This window comes from Heliangelus exortis, chromosome 2, assembly GCF_036169615.1.
Source record: "Heliangelus exortis chromosome 2, bHelExo1.hap1, whole genome shotgun sequence".
Classification (NCBI taxonomy): Eukaryota; Metazoa; Chordata; class Aves; order Apodiformes; family Trochilidae; genus Heliangelus; species Heliangelus exortis.
The window spans coordinates 25,157,030-25,181,313 of NC_092423.1; the positions used below are offsets into that span (position 1 = coordinate 25,157,030).

Here is a 24,284-nt window from a genome sequence, read left to right on the forward strand (position 1 = left end):
TTGAGCTCTGCCTTTCCAGCTTTCCACAACCACCCAGAATTACTAAGGGGACTTGAGTCATTTACCTAAACATAAATCCTTATTGCCAATCGAAAAGCCAAGAGCATCCATATAAGGGATTTGCATGGGATAGCAGACGTGACAAAGGACCTGTGGAAGATGTCTGTTCTTCTGGAGTGACAGATGAGAGACAGGCAGAGTACTTCAGGCTTCCTAATATAGCATCCAATGTCTATTTTTAGGCGACTGAATTAGGTGGGAGTCAGCTCACAGCTTGAATCATCTAAAAGCAGGTGCTTATATGTGCCCCCAGTGTCTGGGGTCCCATTGTTGTTAGTTGAACTCTGCCACTGAAGACAGGAGAGCTATTCAGCTGTCCATATTTAGGTGTCTGCTTCAGGAGGAGCTGGTAGCTTTGTGGGATCCTCTGATTATATCAACTCTGGTCACCAGAGAGGGAGCTCAGATATCCAACTCACACATTGGCACATTCATACAGACACGTACACAGTCTCATGGTAAGGTGTTTTACTTGGTGTGCTGAATCCCATGCCAAGGTCCTTAGTTTTCAGTCCCAGTCCCCTAAGGTGACAATCTACAGAACACGCAACCTATAAGCAACAATGGAAAGAATTATATTTTTTACTTTCTTTCCTACTTGCCTTCCAGACAGGGCATATCTGGAGGTATCATATTAATGTAATTTAAAGTGTGGCTGTCTGAAACTTGAAACTCTCTGTGACCTTCCAAGAGGATGCTCTGCAGCCCCAAATGGCAGGAATGGTGCTCACTCCTCTTGCTGTGTTTCCCAGCACTGCAGGTCTGTCCGGCTTTTCAGGACATGACTCCAGGAAGGCAGCTCTTAAGGCTCACTCACTCACACAGCAGAAAATCAGGTAGATCCTTTCTTTTCTGGCATCTTCCAGCTAGGAACTAAAAACCAAGAAGATGACACAAGAAAATCTGTGCTAATTCTATGTGGGCATTTCTGTTGTGCTGTTTTGGTTTGCTGTCATAGCTGCGGAAGGAATATAGAGTCGAGCTGGTGAGAGGAGCAGCTCCTGATAGCCCATACATATTTTTCTGCTTATAAAAAAGATTACATTAAGGGGCCTCAGAATATTCTGAAGACAAAGGTTTCTGTTCTAGCATCTTGCTGTGCCATCCAGCATTATGGATGGCAGGGAAGAATTCAGACTGCCCACAGGGAGTTTCTGCCCTTTCCTTCCTGTGAGTGAGCAGCATCTGGCCAGGTACTGAATCAGTCATTGTCTTAAATGTCCATGCCAGTGCTGACTTGCAAAGCCACTTTAGGGACTGTAGTACAGGATCAAGATACTGATGCTTCAGGTTGTGTTGCCAGCTTCTAGGGATTGCAAACCCAAAGATATTAACCCAGCAGTGAGTCCCATCCTCCTCACCATCCCTACCTCTCCTCCAACTGGCTGAGCTGAGGGATCATGGACTGCCAAGTTCTTCCTCCTGTTGGCCAAAACTTCTCAAGAATTTAAGGGCAAACAGCTCTCAGGAGTCATAACCTGATCCTTTCAAGTCATCATCACTTATGAAGGGGAAGGGGGGGAAAGCCAATCTATTTTTCCAGTCCACTAGTGTTTCTTATCAAAGCTTGTTTTGTAATAATGCTTTGAGAAGACTTTGTGGCATGCTAAGGGCAAAGTCTGGTGGATTTTAAAGGTTGGTTAAGTGATAGGGAAAAGATGATAATGAACAACTGCTTATCAAGGCTCCAGGGAGAATAATCTGGATGTGTGCCCAAGGTACCAGTAACAAAATCTGTGTGTTTTAGCTAATGATCTGGATGGAAAACATAGGGTGCTTTGGCATGGTTTCTGCCAACATCATGAACGTTGTAAGGTCCTGATCAGGGGGCAAAGGAAGTACAGCACCTGCTTAGCTCCTATGCAACCAGAACTCCTTTTAGCTGTGAAAGAACTTGCTGATGTCAGTGAACCTATGACAAGCCAGAAGTGAGCCAGTACCACACCTCTGGTGCTTTGCTGAATCACAGGCTGGGTGCACAGCCTCTGTCACTCACTGAATTTGTGCCAGAAAGAGAGAAAAAAAAACACATTTCAACTTGTATTGCCTTCCAGACTGCAGGATCTTAGCTGAAACTGATGGCCTGAGGGCAGCATGTCACAAGGAGACCACATTGTCTCACACACTCTCCAGTCAGGGCTGTACATCAAGCCAGCTGTGTCCCTGGCACTCTAGGGATTGGCCCCTGCTCTAGGGATTGCGAGACAATAAAGGTGGATGGAGAGCACAATGAGTGTTTGTGTTGTTGGTTTTGTTTTGCTTTGCTGCAGCAGCTTACTGAAATATGTGGCATGCTTGTAGTTCTGGATTGTTCTTCCCAAAACACCTAGCAGACAGATGTATGTCAGAGTGGTACATCTCTGGAAATGCTATTTCTAAAATTAAAAAAATGCCCTTGCTTGCACTAGATTTCTTAGCAGAAAATAAAGATACAAACCAACCATTTAGAAGATTTTATTATAAAATTATTTGAACATCTACATCCAAGTAAAAGGCTTAAAACTTTGGTTCTACTTTCAGAAATAAAAATTCATTAAATGCTGACAAAAGGTACCGTATTTTCTAGGTAGACAGCCCTTCAGCAATTTTTAATATTACAGATACTCCAAGTGGGTTCCCTAAGTGCTATAACACACCTCTGCCTGCACCATGAATGTGTTCTGCAGCCTCTCTCTGTGAGTAGAACTACAGACATGTTTACAGCACCCCATCTGCTTCAGCTGCTTTGAGATAGAAGTTGCAGCTCCTCAGCTCTGTTACAGATGTGCAGTGTTTCATGAGATCATAACATAATGTTTAAGCATTACCAGGTGCAGACAGAGAGGTGTAGTTTGTGTTTACTTGACAACAATGACAACTTGAGTATGTTTTCGTGAACTTGTTTTCAATACAAAATCAACAAATATTCAAGTATATTAAGGCAGTGATTGCAGCTTTTCCACACCTGTATATTCTAGACAAATATATTTCATTTTCATTACCTCTTTCATTCACTGAGCTGAGCTCAGATACATGAGTGCAGCTTATTCACAGGGATAAAACCAGCCTTGATGCAGTACTGAAGTCATTATGTTCAGTAGTTATCACAATACTTATATTTTTTAAAAGAAATTAAGTATATCAGAATACTATTTATTTTTGATTGAGAAATTTGTCCCAACAGGACTCCTAGAACACAAAAGTAGTTCCAGCTTTCTCTCATTCCTATTAAAAAAAATGCTTGATATTCACAGTAGAGTAAGGAGTGGCTTTCCATCCAATAAATACAAATCTATTGTAGAAAACTGCCATATGACTGAGGAGGATGCTTTAAATACTGTACTTGCAACTTCTTGTAAAGGATCACATGAACTTAAGGTAATTTATTATTAAGAAGAAAATCCAGGTCCTGATATATAGCCCTGATTAAGTCTGACTGGACAGTTGGGAAACATCCAGCAGTTTGACTTCTATTTCATTATTAATTTTACCTTGCTTGCAAGGGGGAAATGCAAAGAAGACAGGAAAGGAAGGAGCTTATTGAAAATGGAAAGTTTTCCCACTGGCACTGTTCTTGAGACAATTGCCCATTATTTTGCTGTTCATAAAAGCTATTTTATAGCTTTCAGTCCTGTTCATATTTTGAAACTTCTCATTTCCTAGGCCTTTTCATTGCAATAAAAATTTCTTAGAATAAAATTCTAGTTCCAACACCACTCTTCCTGAAAACCTTCCAAACTGACCTACAATGCTCATCACAGTTTTAGGGTATAGAATGTCCATAGACCTCTTTAAGCTACTGTGGTCCAGTACAAACTTGTCAAAGGTAATAGACAGTTTTTTGTTTAGTGTACTGAGCCACTCATCTCCTAACAGCAGGACAAAAAGGAACAAGATCATGGTTTAAACAGGCTGCTGTTTCCCACATCATGCTTACATGATACAGATCACCAAACTATTTCCATTCAGCTTGCATTTCTGACTTCAGTTCTTGGAAAATCCTATCCTACTTACTTAGAACATGCTTTCTGGAGTGCAGGGATGTAGGCTAGAGCTAGTCTAACCTGACAGCTGCTGTCACCAAGCAGCTTCACATTTCTTTCCAGTAGCTTTCTAAAATATCCTGATTTCCTTCTTAGTGACCTTATGCACAGGAGCCTTACTTGGCTAGTTTTTCCATGCACAGCTTAATATTAAAAAAAAATCTAGCAATGTAACTCAGAGTACAAGGCATCATCAGAATTATTACTGGAATTCAGGTGTTGCTTTTTTAAAATGGGATTTCCTTAAATATAGAGAACACTTTCTCCCTACCTCCCAGGGCTCCCTCCCTGCCTGTCAGGCTGTATTTGCCTGCTATTTGTATACAAGACTGCTATGTTACATGGATCTTTTCCAAATGATATAAATACAGCTTCAAAGTACAAGTGTTATCTACCTACCTGAGAAGTTCTGTAGTAAGATGAACTGCTGATAACTATTCTAGGAGAAAAATATACACCAGCATAACTGACATTTATCAGTACTCAGAATTCAAGCATTAAACAGGACTCAAAAATTGCACACCTCTGCCACGTCAAGTCTTTGATCATAAGAAAAAAAAAGTCTGATTTCCCTCTATAGACATCTCTTTAAAGTCATATACACTTCTCTTTTCCTTATCCTGAAGTCCCCAGCAAGATTTCACATTCAGTGCATACAGCCCAGGCTGTAACATCCTTTTCTTCTTTCTCTTCTGCTAGTCCTGCAACTGAAGAGGTTGCTTGTTTGGAGGTAGGTGAATACCTCCAAATTTAGTCTTTTGTGAGAAACCAGCTTGATCCCCTTGGGTGCCTGCACACCAGCTTCAGACAGCTGCACTCTGCTTTGATAAGTCCTTTGGGTCTTTACTTGGGACACACCAGTCATCTGCCTCTGAAGCAGCTTGGTAATGCTTGGAAGCTGACTTGTTAAAAACTGGGAGTTTTTCTATTGAATCCGTTGATAGGGCCTAAAAAAAAAAAAAAAAAGTAATGAAGAAGAAAAAAGTTACTTGGTTTCTACTTCTCAGTGATGCCACTTTGCAAAGAAGTTAATGCAGTATGTTTCCAGTGTTAAGCCAGTGACACTACAAAACAAATTCTTTATACAAGTGCTTCTAAAATAGACACAGTCCTTTCTCTGCTTGAGTATCTATGTTTGCTTTGGGTAATGTGGCAGGACAAATGCAGTAACATCCAATCACATTTTTACAGGCCTTTGGAGCTACTCTGTAGCCTGTTTTCATTGTAGTCCTGGGAACCCTGGAAAAGAACTTTCCCTTATAAAAGTTCAGAGATTTAAGAGATATTACTTTCCTATTTCCATATTTTGAAGCTAAAAAAAAAAAATATAATTCTATTGGAAAACTGTTAAATATAAATGCAACGTGTATATAACTGAATGGTCTTTTCCTTTTGTACTACTTGTGTGGTTATGCTTGAAACTATGGTTTTGGTTTACGAGAACAAATTCAGAGCAAGTTTTTCTTACAGGAAAGTACAAAATGTAGAAAATAATATGTAGTCCTTTTTTCCATATTACTTTAAAAAGCAGTAGTAATGTTACATGCCAGGCATTCAAGATTACTGATAACTGAATCCCATGTGCGGGCTATATGGAAGATGTTGAATAGAACCAGATACTAGACTCTTTAAGGGTTAGTTTATACACTTTCTGGTTGTCAGAATAAAGAAAGAACAGTGAAGAAACCACATGTGTTGCTCACACCGTTCTGTTTCTGCTACTTCACTTTCTCACAGTACTTTGTATTCCAGGGACCAGCAGACAATATATCTTAACACAATCTCAGAACTAATGGGGTTCTCACTAGCAGTTATTTAAGTAGACCAGTTAAAGCTGAGTGATGTTTTTAATTCTAGAAACCATTTAAAATCTTACCAGTGTTTCTTAATAAAAATGAGAGCTTTTCTATTCATGAACAAATAATTTGTTTACTTTAAAATGATACTGAGCAGTTACCTCACTGCATTAATAGTAGTTATCAACACTATCTTTAGTAACACTATTATATAACAAAATCAAAATACATACCTTCAAGTAGATAATAGCATCTGTTCCATAACCACAGATGGAATAGAGATTTAGATCTCCTTGAAAGTATTTGGCATATAGCCGAGAAATTGGCAAGCCATACCCAAAGCCAGCCTAAAAATAAAGTACAAGACAAATTTAATTATTTTGTTACTAGCCCTTATGACTTAAATAGCTGGAAAGTGTTCAGATATTTTGAACTGTTAGAAAGTCCTCTGCACTTCTTCAACTCTTAAAAGAATACAGAAATGTCTAATTGGTTTTTTATAGAAGATTAAAATTTTCCCTGCCTTCTTTTTGTTAGTACAGCTTCATCATTAAATGGAGTTTGCTACTTGTAGATAAACAACAATAGTCTAAGCCTATTCCATTTGTGTTTGCCTCCATAAAGATAATTTATAGCAAGTTTGAGGAATGAGTGGTAGTGAAGACCATGTAAATTACAGTCACTGGAGTATAAGAGTAAAAAACGGGTTAGATTCAGGTTGGAATGTTCTTCATTTCTACCCTTAAATGCATATTTTTGTCCACTAAATTAGATATTAAAATTTGCTTCAGAAAGTGCTGATTCATATTTGTAAGACTCAATCTTTGCATACCCCACAAGGCAGTAGGGCAGACATGGTGTTTCATTATTTATTAACTTCTCATCCTGGCTGACATCTGTAACAACCTCGTTACTAACATGAGTATTGAAAATATCTTACAAGAGGGGCATTTCGACCATCATCCATCCTTGGCCGTGGTGCTGTGGAATACATGTAGCTAAAAAGATGCTCAATTTTCCTTACTGGAACACCACCTCCTCTGTCTGAGACCTGATAAAAGAAGAGATCAAAGTTAACTACAATTATGTGTTAAGAATATGTGTTTAACATGCTGGTATTTGAACAATCCCTTCCAACAGCAATACATGCAAACATTTGTTTTGGTACATATTATTTTTCAGTTAAATAGTTGTGGCTAAATGGAGGCCATCAACAAAAAGCTGGTGCATATTATCTTTTATCCGCTGTCGAAGGTTGCAAGTTCTTCTAATAGAATTTGCTGCAGCTTATGCCATCATAGAGATTACATTAAGCTCTGTTTTAACAAAATACCTTAATTGCCAGGTCTTCTTTTCCTAGAACAACTGTCACTTCAATTGGAGAAAGGGAAGGACTGTTTTCTTGGAATTCAACGGTTGCCCTCATCGAGTTCTATGGAAAAAGGTTACTATAATCAGAAAGTGTTGGATCTTATGCACTTAAGGTATGCACTTGAAGTCATTCTCCTGTAATGAAGGGGCTGAGCACAGTTACCCTCCATCTCTATCAGTGCCCAGCTTCCAAGGTGCACAATTAGCAATTTACAAGGACTAAGCATAGTCAAGACTCTTCTGTGCCTGAGAGATTACACTGTTCTTGCCTAGCATATAGCCTGGCCAATGTAAATTAAATAACCTAACTCCCTTAAGTGTCACCAGGTTTCTGGAGAAAGGTAGAGTTTAGCAGTTGCTAATGGCTGTCAGAATTCTGCACCCATGTTGGCAGCACATTAGTCCAGCACTAATTAAAGGTGCACTCCACAAAAAGGCCCCAGGGCAAACCTGCAGTACAGATGTGATCCCTAAAAATGGAAGGCTACTGGTGGTCACAAGCCCATGCCCCATTTTTACTCTCCCTCCCTTACCCCATCCCATTTACCAACACATGAAAGTGTCCAAATACTCTCCTACAAACTTCAAATCATTCCTTTCCCAACTGCCAAAGCTATTTCCTTGAACAAAATTTTAGAAATCTCACTGTCCTATACAAAGCTTTAATTCATTCAGATTTAGTTAGAGATTTTAAATACTGAAGCTAGAGCTTGGACTACTAAGGGAAGCAAAGAGCTTATACTGACATACCTTAAAGAGCTCAAAAAGCATGTGAAAAAGATGAGATGGAACATACACAATGCTAATTGGCTCTCCTGGATGTTTTCCTAGATGAAAGAAAAAAAGACAAGCAAAATTTGAAAAGGTGATGGATTTTTCTGCATTGTATCCAGATTTTGCAATAAGCAAGTTGCATACCAGAGCAAACAAGAAAATAAATCATCTCACTTCTGTTTTTTTTCCTCCCTCATATGAATAATTTTATGCACTCATGAAAATGTAACACTTTCTTAATAACAGTTACTTCTCAAATAAACAGAAAATATCAAGCATTAATTCCATTTTCTAAGTAAAGGATTTTAGAAGATTTTAAGCAGATCAGACACCGAGCTGCAGGCAGCTTGGACCAGAACCAGCCCCATTTCATCACCACATTTAAGTTGGTAGACAGATCTGTATCACACTAAGTATAGGTCAGCCCTACCTCTCTCGAATTTTAAGTATTACCTCAGGAAATCTCATGTTTAAGGTATAAGGACGTTTGAGTCCTGATAAAGGAGATCAAATGAGGTGGTTGGAACAGAAAATTAAGAGGGACTAGTCCAAGACAAACCAGCTGGTGTATCCCATTGTGGCTACAGAAATGGGAGCCTCTTCACAAAGCAGCAGTTTGGCTACTGGCTGGAAGAGGGACATAAAAGATCTCATCTTACCATTCACTTGAGTAAGTTTCAGTTCTGGAGATGTTAAGTAATACTGGTCACACAACATCTTGGAACTTTCAAAAGCATCTGAAATATTAATTTAAATAAGTTTAAATTATGTGAAATATAGTGTCAAACTGGAGAACTCTGTTTTACATCTTAGTAAAACACTTTTAACTGTATTAGTTGCTAGGGCATTACAGACTGTAAGCCTGTGTTTCACAGGAATAATAATGTGTGCATTAAAAACTGAGAATAAATAGGCAATCACAGCAGCACAAGTAATTCTTCAGTAAAATTTGATAATGCTGTAAAGCAGATGTGCCTTTTATCTACCAGTAAGTAAGACTGATCTAAGCACCACATACAGCTTGAACTCCTGCCTCATCTGTCACTTGGCAGGCCTTATTCCAACACGGTTTTTACCACTGCTTTGTATTTTGAATTTTGTCCTATAAAAGCTCATGTTTTGACAGACTGCTTTCAGCTGCCAGTCAGCATCTGCCACAACACATGTTGGTTACTCAAATTGTTTGCAATAAGACAGAAATACTGAGCATGAAGAGAAATGCTAAGGATGTGAGAATACATACCATTCACTACTTCAGCAACATCACAGCAAGGATCAATACTTCCAATGTGCCTTGGGTGCCCTGAGCGTGATTTCTCATCAAAAAGAAGGGCTGTTTGAGATGAAAACAATAATATGTTTAATCTCAGATACTTTATTTTTTAAAAAGCCTTAAATTTATACTGATACAGTGTGCTCACAGCATATGATCACATAAAATATTCAGTGTTGTTATGTGCTTTTTGCAACTTAAAAATGCTATCTACTGCCAGCAAACACGATGGCTTTTCTGTACATCTAAAGGCTTTACAAATGTAAGGAATGACATCCCACACAAGACTTAGTACGATTATTCTGTAGTCCAGCAAACAAACAAGTTTTCCCATTACTTTTTTAAGTCCTATATGCAGTTTCTAACTTTCTGGTGTCACAAAAAAACCCATCTGCAGCAGACCTTCAACATTTTAAAGAAATGTTTACATTAAGATGTTCCTCACTAGGTTGAAGTTTTTCCTCAAGTAAAAATTTCTACTTACTGTGTTGGTTCATAAGCATCCGGGTGGAAATACGGCTCATGTAAAAACGATCCAAAAAATACTGAATGTTGTGATTGGTGACAGGATCTACTTTGAAAATGTCTTTGTATTCAATTACTCCTTGTGCCATTGTAGGAACCACATCATGATGTCTGTTTCGGACTCTAATTAATGTATCTATAAATCTAGGTCAAAAAGAGATCTTTTTAGAACATTATTCTAAGGCTGCATGAAAGCAAGCTTTGTACAATATCTATTCCAGAAGCACAGATAAGCACATAATAACCTTAATATTAAAATACAATCTGTTTTTCATGCTTTTAAAATTAAGTTCTCACTGACCTAAATCAGAAGAGTGTGGTATTTTTAATATAAAAGGTGTAGTCTTAATCATTAGCCACGTCAAATTCACTGCCTGCTTACGCATTCATAACTGAACAGAGAAGAATGTGAGAAAGGGGAAGAGATGCCTAGCTGACACCTTGGAAAGAGTTAGGGATATGACATCACAGCTAATTTTTATTGCTATTTCTGTCATGACAGTTCAAGGGAAGTATGCCCCTGAAACCAAGCTGCGACAGGTGTTTTAGGCAATAATGTTAAACATATCCAGAGATTTAAACCAGCTTTCTCTGTGCACAGCACTTTATGTGAGATTATCACATTCAGCTCATGACAACAGCTATTCTAACTGACTATATTGTGAAAAGTGGAATGAGATTAAAAGTTCAAAGAAACAAATGAAAATCTTACTCAGATAAGACTTTTTGGTCATCTGGGTTTTTCCGATGGAACTCAACCAGCTCCATTAGGCTTTGGATGTACCTATTGGAAAAGAGCACAAGAAATATATGCTATTCCTTTGATTTTTATCAGGGGAGGGACAGGAAAAATACAAATCATTACTCTTAACAAGTGAGCTAGAAGCCTGAAGTACCTTTGCATTATCAAAGTTTCATCTGAGCTTGGAATCAAAGATGGACAATTCTTGACTGCCTGACCTCTAGAAACTTTTGAAAGTGTTTTCTTGTACCTGTCATTCAGAAAAGAATCTAAACCCTCACTTTAGGTATCTAGGATCTTCATACAATTCTTGGGAAGCGAGGTGTTTCAAAGGATCATCCAAATGATGATGGTGACCAGGAAGCCACCTAAGTGAAATTTTTTCCGAATCCAATCAGCTTTGGCACAAGCTAAGTACTTGAGCCTCTTGTGCTAATACCTGACAGCCCTGACGCATGCTGTAAAGGCACAACTGTTTGCTAGTTTAAGAGCAGTTTCTGGGTCTCACTCTAAAACTTCTGCCCTTGCAAATGTAGCAGTTGTGCCATTACAGAAAGGTTAAACCAGGTTCAACCACTGTGCCAACTTCAGACATGATGTTGACTGAATTCCAAACACTTGCTGCAAAGGCTAAGGCAAAATGCTATATAATCGAAGCTCTGATAGTAATTCCATCTGTGAGAGACCCAAACAAGTATACAGCCTGCTTTCCTATTTTTTGTGTAGTTCTGGAGGTCTGTAGTGCTACATGAAAATCAAACATTTTCTTCTGTCCTATCTTAAAGAGTAAGAAGGGAGATTCACTCTACCAGCTACTTCAGCCTGTTAGCTTAAGAACACACTGTTTACAAATAACAATATAACCATGATGTTTTTCCACTCAATTTTATTGTGCTAGAAAAGGAGAGCATATAGCAACTTCCAGTTCAGCTTTGAGGAAGGACGTGCACTTCTACTGTATTATGTTACTGTTGTGTACTATTCAAAAAGGTCAACAACCAACAACCAACTTGGCAAAGCTCTGTTATTTTGCAGGTTGAGTTCAAGTAGATCTTACTTACCAGCCTTTTACTAATTGTACAGATGGAGTGCTTAGTAATTTATCAGGAAGAAGATCGATTTCTCTCAGTATGTTAGCAAACCTCACAGGAAGTTCTTGTCGCAAAAAAGCAAAAGAAGTTCTCTCACATCCATTAGTGGAGCCTATGGATAAATGAAAAATAAAAATCTTCTTTAAAAAGTTTCTAGATACAAACTGATGTCTTGCCACAGACTTGTGTACTATAGTCCTTTGCAATCACCATGCTAGTACTGGCTAGTGCTCCTACCAGTATGTGTTTGTGCTGAATGTTGTTTACATGACAGCAAGACAGCATGTTCCTGGGAGGAATACTTGCACATCTCCTCTTTAGATTTATTTATAATCCACTAGAAGAAGCATTCCAGCCTTTGTAAACATGGCCTTCTTGGAAGTGACGCCTGAAAATGTCGTGTGAGCACGGATTTCACGGCTGCCAAAGCAGTAATCGGATCTGGGTACAGCTTGTTTGCTCCATCAGGACAAGACTAATGACTTCTCCCCGATAACGTGTACCGCGGTACACGAAAACACCCATTAGCTGATTAAACTCTTAGCTTCCCCCCCTCGGCCCCCCATCCCATTAACACCCCCGACACAGCGCTGTAACGCGTCTTCAGCTTTGATCGAGGCACTCACAGGTGACCATCGCCTGGCAACCGGCCGGCGACTGCCTAAGGCCAGGGTTGGTGGCCTAAGACGACCTCCCCACCGCCACCACCTCATGGGCGGGCAGGTACCCGATCGGGGCTCTGTCCCGCCGCTCCAGAGGGCCGCTCCGCTCCGCTCCCGCCGCCTTGGCGCTGGGGAGTCGGTCCGAGGGGCGGCGGTGGACCCGAACCCCTCCAGGCGGGAGATCGCCGCCACCCCATCCTGCCCCAGCGGCGCCGCTCCCGCACTCCCCTCCAGCCGCAGCCCGCGGGCTCGCCCCTCAGCGGGGAAGCGAGCCTCAGAGCCACGCGTTTCAGCCGTCCCACGCCGACCGGACCCCCCGCCCCGCCCGTCCCCTCCGCGTCCCGCCGCTCACCGAAGTCCAACAACTGTTTGATGGAGAGCGGGGAGGGAGAGAAGCGGGAAAACTGCTCCACTTCCCGCGGCAGCTGGCACTGGCCGCGGGTGCTGCCGCCGTTGACCCTTGTCAGGGGGGCGGCGGTGCGCAGGGCGATCCGGGCGGCTTTCATGGCTCCCGGGGAGGCGGCCGGTGGGTCGGTCGGTCAGTGGGCCGGTGGGTGGCAGGTAACCCAGCAGCTGGTCAGTCGGGGGATAGCGGGGTGGCAGGCAACCCGGTCGGTCGGTCGGTCTGTGTGTGTGTGTCGGTCGGTCTGTGTTTGTTTGTCTGTCAGGCGGGAGGTGGCTGTCAGCAGTCCCCGCGCTGTCCCCTCGCCTGTGGCGGGTGGCTTCACGTGCCGCCTCTATTTACAGTCCCGGTGGGGCGGGGCTCAGCCAGGCCGCGCCCCCCGCCCCTAACGGAACGTTCCCGGTGTGTGACCCGGCTCGTGACACGCACGCCCGCTGGCGGGGCCCCCCCGGGTACCCCTCCCCCCTCCTTGTCCCCCACTTTGTCACCTCCCGTCCCCGCGCGCAGCGGGCGCCTCGCCAGCCCCAAAAGTGCCGCGAAGTGTCCGGGGAGGCCGCGGTGAGGCTCGGGGCCGTGCGCGGGGGCGTGGGGCCGATGCCGCCTCCGGTGACCTTGTTTACCGAGCGGGGAATGGGCAATGTCAGCGGCCCGGCCGCCGTGCCAAGATCGGCGGAGGCCGCGTTCCTTCCGCTCCTTATCGCCTGCTCAGGGGGACCCGGCCTGGTAGAGGGAGCCGGCGGGGTGCTCTGGGGAGTGGGGGGTGGGAAGTTGTCCTGGGCCGCCCTGTCCGGCTCGGCGTGGCCCAGCCAGCGCGGTGGTTGCATCAGGTGTAATTTATTGACAGGCTTGGCTGATGCTGCCACCCTGGCTGGGGTCTTGTGGATTAACCAAAGGGGTAGGAAACTCCTTGAACCGAGCGTGGGAGATGTTAGTGATGGAGGCACTGAAAGTTCAGGGTCGGCACAGAGAACACACAGAGGTGCAAAGGTAGGAAAATCAGAACCCAGAGGATTCAGGGTGCTTGACATGTAGGTCATCGCTGTGACCTGGATTAATAGTGACCAAAGATATGAAGGCAGCTGCTTTGGTGACGCACTGGTCCCAAACTGACATAGCCCTTATTTACTTGAGACCTGACCTAAGGGGTGACTGCCTGAGCAGCTCCCTCTTGGTCAGATCATCTTCCAGGGTCACAGATGAGTTGGGAAAAGCCTGTACACCATTTGTCTTCACTGGAGAGGCAGCTTCGATCTCCAGCACTGCCTGGCTTTTCCCCAAAATGCCAAGTCCACTTCTCTGAAGGTAGAGTTTGCATAATGCATTGGAGGATGGTATTAATGTCAGCAAATGATTTCCTGACATCCTGAATCTGGGTCAGAAACAGCAGGACCACAGAGCAATAAAACAACAATATAAAAAATATAGCCTTAATACTTAAATTTAACTCCTCAATCCAGTGTTTATATGTTGGTTTGTTTTTTTTGTTTTTGTTTTTTTTTTCCTACACACATACACAGATATGTATGCTTTTTTAATGGGGATGAAATACTTTCCTAACAATAAATTAATATTTTAATTCTTAATAGGCTGAGAACACATCATCTTATCATTGGTTATTTTCTTGAACTTTATCTCATTTTGTTTTCCTAGTCATTCCCTGCCTACCACTCTCCTTGCAGAGTAGTTTTATGATTTTATAGCTCACTATTTTATTATTTTATTTGGAGACTGGCTCTGTTATTGTTCCACTGGATATGTTACGTTTTACCACAATGACTGAATGTTGACATATGAAATGTGAAATTAAGACATCCTATAATAGCAAATTAACCATTTTGATTTTGATGCTCTTGCTAGAAGTTGAAAATTGAGAATAGATTTTAGGGTTTGCTTTTGACTGTTTTAATTTTTTTTTTTTTTTTTTTTTTTTTTGCAAATTGCAAATTACTCATGGAAATAAAAATATCATACAAATCTGTTTAAATTTTGGAGGAAGCCTGGGATAGCTTTTGTTTTGCTTCCTGTTCTTCCTGAAGCCACTAATCAATGGCAGGCATGAATCTCGAGATCTACACTTTGTAATAAATCAAGCAAGTCTTCCATGTAAGGCAGTTATTTTAGTTTAGAAGTTTACTATTTCTGTTCCTACTGAGATACTTTGTTTTAATTTGCGGGTGTGTTCTGACCCTGCTTAATACAAGTAGCTTGAAGAAGTAGTAATCATATTCTCTGAGTAGGGAAAGAGTCTATTAGGAGTAATTCCCATTTTCTACATACCATTTCTTTATGCAGCAGCCTGTTTTCTCATAGTTTTCTGGTTCTTATATACAGTAAGGGATGAACAAACAAATCTTACATATTCAGTTTAGCTCTGAACAAATAGTACAATTTTAGTGGCAGGAAACATAGGAAGTGTGTTGGCTTCCCCAATTATTAAAAGGGAAAGGCTCCAGTAACTCCAAACCTGGATGCTTTTCAAGTCAAAACAAACTTCTACAAGAAGTTAACACATCACTAGTGCAACAACAAAGTTTTATTACTCCAATGACACATGGAAGACATGTGTCTCCCTCATGATGCATATTTTCTTCTAATTCTTTGTGTGATGGTGTGTATGGTAGATTCTAAACAGTATTATCTTTCAATTCCTGTAAACATAAATGATGTATCTGGGAAATAATTGTCAAAGATGTCCTGAATATTGGGCAAGACAGCTTAGGTGAGGCACAAAGGTAACAGTATATCAGGATTCATGGCCATAGAAGCTGCCTGTGAAGAAGACTAAGCTGTGGAAACTGGAACCACTTCAAATAATTCCACAATCTGTCCTGACTGCAGTACTGTTTGTTCTCATTTAATTTCCTCTCCAAACCAGCATTTCCCCCCTCCTCCTGAAGCTCCAGTACTTGTGGCAGAAGTGCAGGTGTCAGAGAACAGTGTTTGGGTGGGGAGAGTGCCAGATACTGAGCTACAGCATTTACCAGAGGGTGTCCCATTTCTGCTGCTTTAATATTCTAACTTTCCTCTTCTGAACCCCCCTGGGGCAAGTTCAGAAAAGTTGGTAACAATGCTTTTTGTTGCTCAGGCACATTTATGTTTTGCTGGCTATCCCTAAGAAAATGGAGCTGTGTTACCATTCTGCTTTTCTGCACAACATCTGGGTCCAAAAGAGTGGAAAAAATGGAGCTCAGATTCCTGTCCATTTATCTCCTAATTGCTATCCTCTGCAATCAGCTCTCTCCCTCCTCAATGTTCCTTATGTCCTCCCCACTGCCAGAGACACAACGTACCGTACTCAGGTCAGAGCCACGCTCCTGGCTAGCCAGAACACATGACAACTGGACGTGTTGATGATGTCTCATTGAAGGTCTCTGGGCTGATTTTGCCCTACCCTTTTCTCTGTGGTGGTGCAAATTTAAGGCTGTTCTTCCTAACCCACCTGCCAACTAAAGCTGGAATATACAATATACTGTTCTGGTTGGCTGCCCTGTCCTGACCACCTGGAATACGTGTGACAGCAGCTGGTGGGGGATACTACTCTCTAGTAAAATGAGTCTCTGCTCAGTTTCCATTTCCCTTTCAACCATGTAGACCAAAATTTTAATCTCTCCTGTCTACACCATCTCCCAGGTTGCATAAAGTTTGTAGGAAGTTGATTATTCAAATGTGGTTGAAATGGTTAGAAGGGATGCTTTAGCAAACAGGTGAACAGGCAACATTATTGAAGTTTTTTCCCTTAGGAAATCACATTAACACTTTCTACCAGGGACAAAGGTAACTTCTAATTCAGCTGCTGTTAGGAAGGATAAACAGTGACCCAAGAGGAGCAATAAGTCTGGATGGAAATTTGTGGTAGCAGTAGAAAGTTTTGGATGTAAAGCAGGAGGAATGGTCTGGTGACTGAAGGACTCGAGAGGTATTTGCAGTATTTTGTGGAATTTCCAGCAGTACCGTGGGGCAAAGAGCTCTCCCTCTGCCTGGAGATGGGTCTGGATATATATAACTGGATTGATACTTTAATCTAATAACACATTTGTTTTCTAAATATTCATGTGGCCCTTTGCATGGAAAAGAAGACAGAAATAGCATTACAAACAAGGGTCATATCTTCCTGTTCTCATCTTTCTATCGCCCGACGCTGCAGCCACAGGAGCTGTTAGTCTGCTGAGGGCTCCCAGTGAGGCCAAAATAGCCAAAGTAGGTGAAAGGTTGTGGAGCAGCACACAAACAGGCTGGCATGTCCAGCCCGGCCACCAGTTCAGTGAGGGAAAGGTCCAGCAGCTGCTCTGGTGCCTGCGCAGTCTCCCCGGTCTGCTCGCAGTTTGCAAAAGTCAAGAGTACAGTAGGTGGATCATTTTACTGCCAGGCCGGCTGGCAGCCTGCTCCGAGCTGTAAACACCAGGATGTGCATGGCAACCCAGCAACCCTCAACAGGAGACGCCCTTTTTCCTCATTCCTTATTCCCAGATCTGTGTCTGAAAGTTTTTGTTAGCTGCTTTCAAATCTGGGAAAAGGAGAATGAACCGCTGGTTTCAAAACTGCTTTTCTGAAAAACAAAACAAAACAAAACAAAAAACCATCGAGAGAATAGCAAAAGATTAACTGTGGATAGTTCAGATGGGGAGTGTACAGTTTGCAAAGGGAGTAATAAGTTTTGGAATGTAGCTTGTACCCATCGGAAAAAAGCTAAGACTCAAACTGTAGTAAAGTATCACTCAAAAGTGTTTATTCTGAAAAGTTTGTCACTAGAGCATGATGAATTCAGGAGGCTGCTTACTACGTAGGAGAACAGTGACCTTCAGCCTAGGACACCACTGCAGGGGAAACAGGTGAATTCTCATGGTGGGCTGGCACTGATCTAAAATGTATAGCTAGACAAAAAATGTCCTCCAGATTCAGCTGATTACATAGGAGTTCTTGTGAAAGAGTGTGTGCCATCCTTTATGAGGGCTGGTGGTGCAGAGGACAAGAAAGAGGACAGATGTCTTCGGGACAGCTGTCACTCTGGGCCATGGCTGCCTTTACTGTGAGTAGCCCTGCTCTGGAGAAGAGCATATGGGAAAAGATGGACAATTTGCAAAAAGATAAAAAACCCCTAGATATTTCCAAAAGAATACAACTTTTGAGCCCTACATATGTTTCAGAAAAATCAGAAAACAGTGATTTTTCTTTCTGTAAGAATATGGAAAGGGAGTGAGTGGAAAAAGATGGATCAATTTAGAAGTTCTGGATTAGACATCCTAAGAGATACCTCACCCTGAGAAGAAGGAGCTGCAGCTTCACCTATAACCCTTACATGGGTTGTGGGCTTTGAACTGATACACATACTGCTCTTCTTTTTCAGTATGGACCACTTTGGGTAAAAATGAAATGCTTTTGCTAAGTCTTTTATATCAGCTGCATTTGCTACTGCTGACTGTAGCAGGATGCTTGGTAAAGTGGATTGAGTTTCTGCTCATAACAATAGAGCTGAACTGGTACTCCAGGTTATTTTGTCTGAGGCTGGCCTTAGCACTCCTCCCCCCTTTATTTCCTCTCAGCATTTGTTTCATCAGATCTGGAATATTTTTTTTCTTTTAGTGTCTGACATCATAGCAGTCTGAATGCTAATTTTAGCCCAGGAAACACTAAGTCAAGACAATAGACATCATCTAAAAGAGGACTTACTACAGTGTTACGTGGCCACCCTTTCAAAAGTTATGCAGAGCTGGTGGTACCACTGGAATGCCACTTCCCCATAGTGTTTCATGTTACCCAAGGGAATTTTTTTCCTGTTTGCAATGTTACAACTATTACTGAAGTGTTAAGTCATATATTAATAAGTTGATCTCATAAGCTGAGTTTCCATATTGTACTCTAGTGAAGATACCCACATGGTAAGACTATGGGAATTTTCTTGTTTAAAGAAATGTATAACCATAGGCTAAGCCATAATAGCTGCAGTTAAATATGAAAATGAAGCTTGTGTATTAAGGTAGTCCTGATAGAGAAAGCATACAATAAAAAATGTTGCACTGCACTGTTTAAATTGTTTGCCCTCAGGTCCAAGTAGGTACAGCACTACTTTTGTGTCATATGACTAACAGCATCTAATTATGGGTAAATCATCAATGCAACTTTGCTGGAACATTAAGAACAGTTTAAAGAAGGGAAACTCTCCATTAACTACAGAACTGTTTCAATATTGTGATATACTATGAATCAAGGAAAACACAGATTCACTATGTGGTATTAATATGTTTTCTTTTTACTGTAATTCTTTTCATATTCTTAGTGGGTTTTATTACTCTATCCGCATTGTGCTTTTCAAATTAATTTTTCAATGTAGTGCTCATCTAATAGTCACTGAACTGAAAAAGAAAATCACAAGAGCTATGGTGTTACTTGGTTTACAAGATTTCAGTCTACACAAAGTGACATGAAGCCCCATGCTAGTTTAATATTTCTTCATTTAACTGGTTGAAATGATATCAGTATTCTGAAAGAACCATGGAATATGCAGATATTTATGAAGATATTTTATTTCATATCTAAATAGGAAAAAACAGCTAGACATTCAAAAATACTGAATGAAGAAAGAATTTTAACTGACATATTAACGTATTTTTTAACAGTTCAAAATACGTTCAACTAGGTGTTGTGGCTCCCTACTATCTGAGGTATAATACCTAGATATAAATAATCAGCAGTATGTTTGCAGGCATTCAAAGTCACCTTTGAAGGACAATACTTTAACATACTAACAGTAGGATACAGTCTGTGAAATAGAGATGAAAAATGTCTTTGCCTCTTGTGCGAACAATTGAATTATAAATGTAGATGAAAAAAAGTTATCCTATAAACAATATAGAGTTTCACTACACAAAAGCAGATTTCACTGAAATCAGTAAGATCTCCCTTTACACCTGATAGGAAACATTTTAATTTCCTCTTATGCACTCACACAGCTACTGTTGAGGTGAGACTTGTCAAGTCTTCCATTTCATGTCTGGTCACTATTAATACACATTTTAATAGAGTTGAATATTTGGGTATTTCCTCATTCCCAGAAAGAAATATAAGCTTACTCTCTCGTTCATTCAGTACTGGAGAAATGTTATGAAATTTTAATATTCAGATCAAGAAATAAATCCAATATAAACCACTAGAACATATTCTAGCCAAACTTGGTAACTGCCTCAAGAGATGTTGCTAGCTTTCAGCCAGTGCTCAGAGGGAGAGCAGTGCTTTCCTCCAGGGTAGCTGCTGGAGCACAAGTTTCATAGAATCATGGAATCATAGAATGTCAGATTGGAAGGGACCTCAAGGATCATCTGGTCTTACCCTTTTAATATTATTGTTTATATGATATGTCTCAGCACCCCATCCACCTGAGACTTAAAACTTTCCAAAGTGGGGGGATCCACCACTTCCTCTGGGAGATCATTCCAATGTCTGTCTGTCCTCATAGGGACAAATTTTCCTCTTGTGTTGAATTGGAATCTTCCCAGGAGCAATTTGTGCCCTTTGCCCCTTGTCTTGTCCATGTGACTCCTTGTAAACAGGGGGTCTCCACCTTCTCTGTAGCCACCCTTTAAGTATTGGAACATCATAATAAGGTCTCCCCCAGGCCTTCTCAAGGCTGAACAAACCCAGTTTTCTCAGCCTCACATCATATGGCAGGTGCTCTAGTCATCTGATCATCCTCGTGGCTCTTCTCTGGACCCTCTCCAGCCTGTCCACATCCTTTTTGTACAGCAGGGACCAGAACTGAACACAAGACTCCAGGTGTGTTCTGACAAGCACTGAGTGGAGTGAGATGATGACTTTTTTATCTCTGCTGGTGATGCCCTTGTTGATGCAGCCCAGCATCCTCTTGGCTTTCTTTGCTGATGCAGTACACTGTTCACTCATGTTAAGTATGTTGTCCACCAAGATCCCCAAGGTCCCTTTACACAGAGGTTTCCCTCTGCTTTCTATTCCAAATGTGCTACATGGAAGCCTGAACACCTGCTACTAATTCACCACTTTTTCTATGCTGAAGCTTAAGAAACAGTGATAAGGAAGTTATCAAAGAAGCAACCTGGAATTCAGAAGGGCTTCCATCAAAAGCAAGGGAATAATTTGAGTAGGATACTTAAACTGATATTGCATGGGTGTGTTCACACTAATTTGAACAAGTACGTCTGTGTTTATTTTTATGGGTATTTTGGGCTGTCTGACAGCGTGCACATCAAGTGGTGTTTATGTTAATCTTCTCTCAGATGTGGAAACACAGAGTTTTTAAACTGTAAGAATGAAGTTAAAAAGTCAAATCAGTGCCAAGAATCCTAGCTGGGATGTAGAAAAAGAGCTTCTTTAAGGCATCGGGGAAAATCAGAGACTTTGCAAAAATGAACCAATAGTGACATTTATATCACATTTCCCATTAAGAAATCTTAGTCAAACCTTCATTACATTTTTTATTCTTCTGGTGAAATACAGTAAATGGATATGGTATCTGCCCTTTCCATGAGAAAAGGAGCAGTGGATGGCATTTTGGAAAGCAGCCTGTGATTTCATGTGGGTAGTTTCAGCTGCTTAATAGAGACTCTGAGACACTGCAGCTCTGAGGGACTTGAGTCAGAGTTGTAAACCCATATCACATGAAAAAATTAGGTGCTAGGTCTCACCAATATCCTGAATTTAATGTTGCTGTTGAAAATATGGGATAAACTTCCATCCCAAGTCACTCAAAACAAAAATTTACATATTTTAACTCCCAGAATTTTCTCTTTCAAATAAAAAAGGGTTTGTGCACCCTGTTTAACCATTCCTGGAGAGATCTATCTAAAATTCTACTTTTGTAACATCCAGATTATTCTAGCCCTTTACTGTCAGTTTGTGTTTCAAATCTTGTGCCAAATGCTTGAATGCCTTGCAGAAGACCCAGAGAGCACACATAAAATTACATAGGAAAGGCACCAATTCACTCTCGCTGAGCAGTAATTTGGTTTGGTTTAGTAACCTGTGAAGTGGTTCACTAAAATTATGAACTTTAAGGAAACTGTAAAGGGTGTGATTATTGATATCTGCTGTAGGTGACCTTTATGTGCTGAAAAGATCATGAGGTAGTCAAGACAAAAAAATTACAGCCTCCTTTTCTTCTTCTCTCAAATGGTCTGAAATTGAAAAATTGGGCCTATTGAACCCCAGTTAAAGTCAGGACAATAAAAGAAGGCTATAACCTGCAACTTGCTGTTTTCCAAGTGTGTTATTTATATACCTTAGAGACTAAATGCTCCTGCTTGAGGGAGTCAGGACTCTCCATCCTCATCTGAACATAAATCACTTCAGTTTATTTCCATCCATTCACTACCCCTTCTATTAAATTTCCCCTCTATGGTAAAGAAATGCAGTCCAGCATTTCAAAGGAATAGATAAAGGCACAGCTTCAGATCATCCAAAGCTTTTTCTCCTGATGCATTTTTCAGTGCTGTGGTGAAGGTTGTGTGCCTAGATATCTTCCCTACTTCAGAGTATCTTTCTGGCTCCTTTTTGCCTGCTGTCTGTATTAACATAATCTAAACACCTGTCAACATTATCAAATTTAAACTGGTATTGATCAGCTTGCAGGTTATGGTTAATGTTTTAGTATCATAGTTCTTGGCATCACATCATTATATAGCAGGTAACATTTCAAATGCATTAGCCATGGAGGAGACCTTTTAACTCTCCTGAAGAGCATCTCTCACAGTTGTACAGAGTCAGAGGGCCAATTACCACAGCATTCTGACAGTGGCATTTAAAGTGTCACTCATCACCCTGATAAGGGACCAAAAATGTAGTAGCATGCCACTGCGTATGTCCCATGACTCAGGCATTGCCTGGGTGTGCTAGATGCTGGGAAATGCTGGAGAGACAGAAAAACATTGCTTTCCTTGATGTAAATGGTCTCTCACACTTTCCTCATAATAACATCAGCTGGATTATTTTTTCCACAGCTCCCTTTGGAAGGGAACCCTCTCTGGTCCTGTCCTATCCTAGACTTTTCATTTTGATTCCAGAAATACATTGAGCAACATGACTAGTGCTTGAAATATGCGATTGCATTATTCTTCCTTTTTTTTTTTTTTTCCTCATTGGGAAAATTATTACTGTTTTAGTTTCAAAATTGATTTTATGTTTCATACACTGTTTACAGCATGATCAACAAGACATGTTTCCCAGTTCTAGCAGAAGTGCATGGACTGTCTGATCCCAACTTCTGAGAGTATTTGCTGTGTAGCCTTGATTTGGCCTAGGAGAAAGTTTATCTGCTCACAGAACAGATTGATTTTGTGTTCTGAATGGGAAACTGAACTGTCACCAGCAGTGTTCAAACCAGACTTTCAAATGCTTTTGGAAATATTCAGGGATCTGACAGCTGTGTGTCTGAAAATAGCTTAAGAAGAGGTTGTTTACAGGCAAGGACAGGCTCGGTGTGCTCACTGACTACTGTGTTGCTGAAGTTTCCTGTAATGTTCTGTACTCATCAGAGTTCAGATAACAACTGACAAGTTTGTGTATGAGTAAAGGATGATTTTCAGCAGGATGGTATGAAATCTTCTTGCCATCTGCAAATAGTATTACGTAGATAGATATTGCAATGTTAAGTACATAGATATTGCAATGTGAGATACTGGAGGGGATCACTGGAACATCCTTGAAATTGCAAGTTAACTTCTCATCAAGAGAGAAGTTGTCTATGTGTTATTTCCAGTTACTGGATAGTGTGTGAATGACTGTTAATGAATCAAATGTCCACTGCATTCAGTTAAATGTTTCCAGTCATTTCAGCTGTAGTTTTCAGTGAGAATTGGATAAAAACTGTAAAAAATTGTAGAGAGCAAAATGCCCACTGAAAAGAAGAATGCAGGTTTAGGTTTCACACTTAAATTTTTCCAACAATAAGTCTGGTGGGTCTCAGGCAGACATTGACTCTCAATCTCAACTCTCACTGCCAGTGGACAATGTTCAGTAGCAGACAGTGTCAGGATAGTTGCAGAGTGCATACTTTGCACACTTCATGTCATGCATCTTCCTCCAAAACATTCTCCTTTCCTCACACCTATTGTCTGTTACACAACTTTTCAGCACCAGCAGACCAAGATCCAAGTTTAATTGATGAGGTGCAGCAAGTTCTGTTCTGATGAGCATCACATAATGCTTGTGCAAAGTTAGCATTGACACCTGTTGTGTGGCCCCAGGTATTGCCTAGCTTTTTGGTTCAAGTCTTTAATGAAATAACTATTTATAGTTCCAAGGTGGAAGGGAGGGAAAGAACTTCTGTGTCAAGGACTGACTGACATTAAAATCATTTTACTACTCAGACTGCTGAGAGCATTAAACACAGCTTGTTCCATAATTTTAAATGAAAAAGTAAAGAATTTTGACTCTTAGCACCAAATTAACCAGCTCCATGAGCTCTTCAGAGGTTGCTGCTATGGTGTGTCTTCTGGAGATGTTGTCTGCTTATTCTATTTACTTTCTCACTGATTGCTCGAGTGCATATTTTCCATCTTTTTCCTTTCATAATAATCATCCAGTTCATTATTATAGAGGCTT

The 24,284-nt window shown here is 40.9% G+C and overlaps 1 protein-coding gene across 1 annotated transcript; it reads right to left on the bottom strand.

Annotated features, from left to right (window-relative positions):
- Positions 1–2,498: 2,498 nt before the first annotated feature.
- Positions 2,499–13,032, bottom strand: PDK4 (pyruvate dehydrogenase kinase 4). The gene is made up of 11 exons (XM_071735265.1): positions 12,669–13,032; positions 11,625–11,766; positions 10,534–10,605; positions 9,781–9,965; positions 9,267–9,356; positions 8,683–8,760; positions 8,000–8,076; positions 7,212–7,310; positions 6,819–6,929; positions 6,112–6,225; positions 2,499–5,029 (listed from the first exon to the last, which is right to left on the bottom strand). Exons 1-11 carry the CDS (start codon positions 12,820–12,822, stop codon positions 4,886–4,888), a joined length of 1,266 nt encoding a protein of 421 aa, XP_071591366.1. The 5' UTR covers positions 12,823–13,032; the 3' UTR covers positions 2,499–4,885.
- Positions 13,033–24,284: the final 11,252 nt, after the last annotated feature.

Excerpts from the sequence above, each read along its gene's own strand:
- PDK4 (XM_071735265.1), bottom strand. The coding sequence starts at position 12,822 with ATGAAAGCCGCCCGGATCGCCCTGCGCACCGCCGCCCCCCTGACAAGG. Across the intron at positions 11,767-12,668 it reads CAAACAGTTGTTGGACTTCG|GCTCCACTAATGGATGTGAG; the intron begins GTGAGCGGCGGG and ends ATTTATCCATAG. Across the intron at positions 10,606-11,624 it reads GTACAATTAGTAAAAGGCTG|GTACATCCAAAGCCTAATGG; the intron begins GTAAGTAAGATC and ends CTTTTCCAATAG.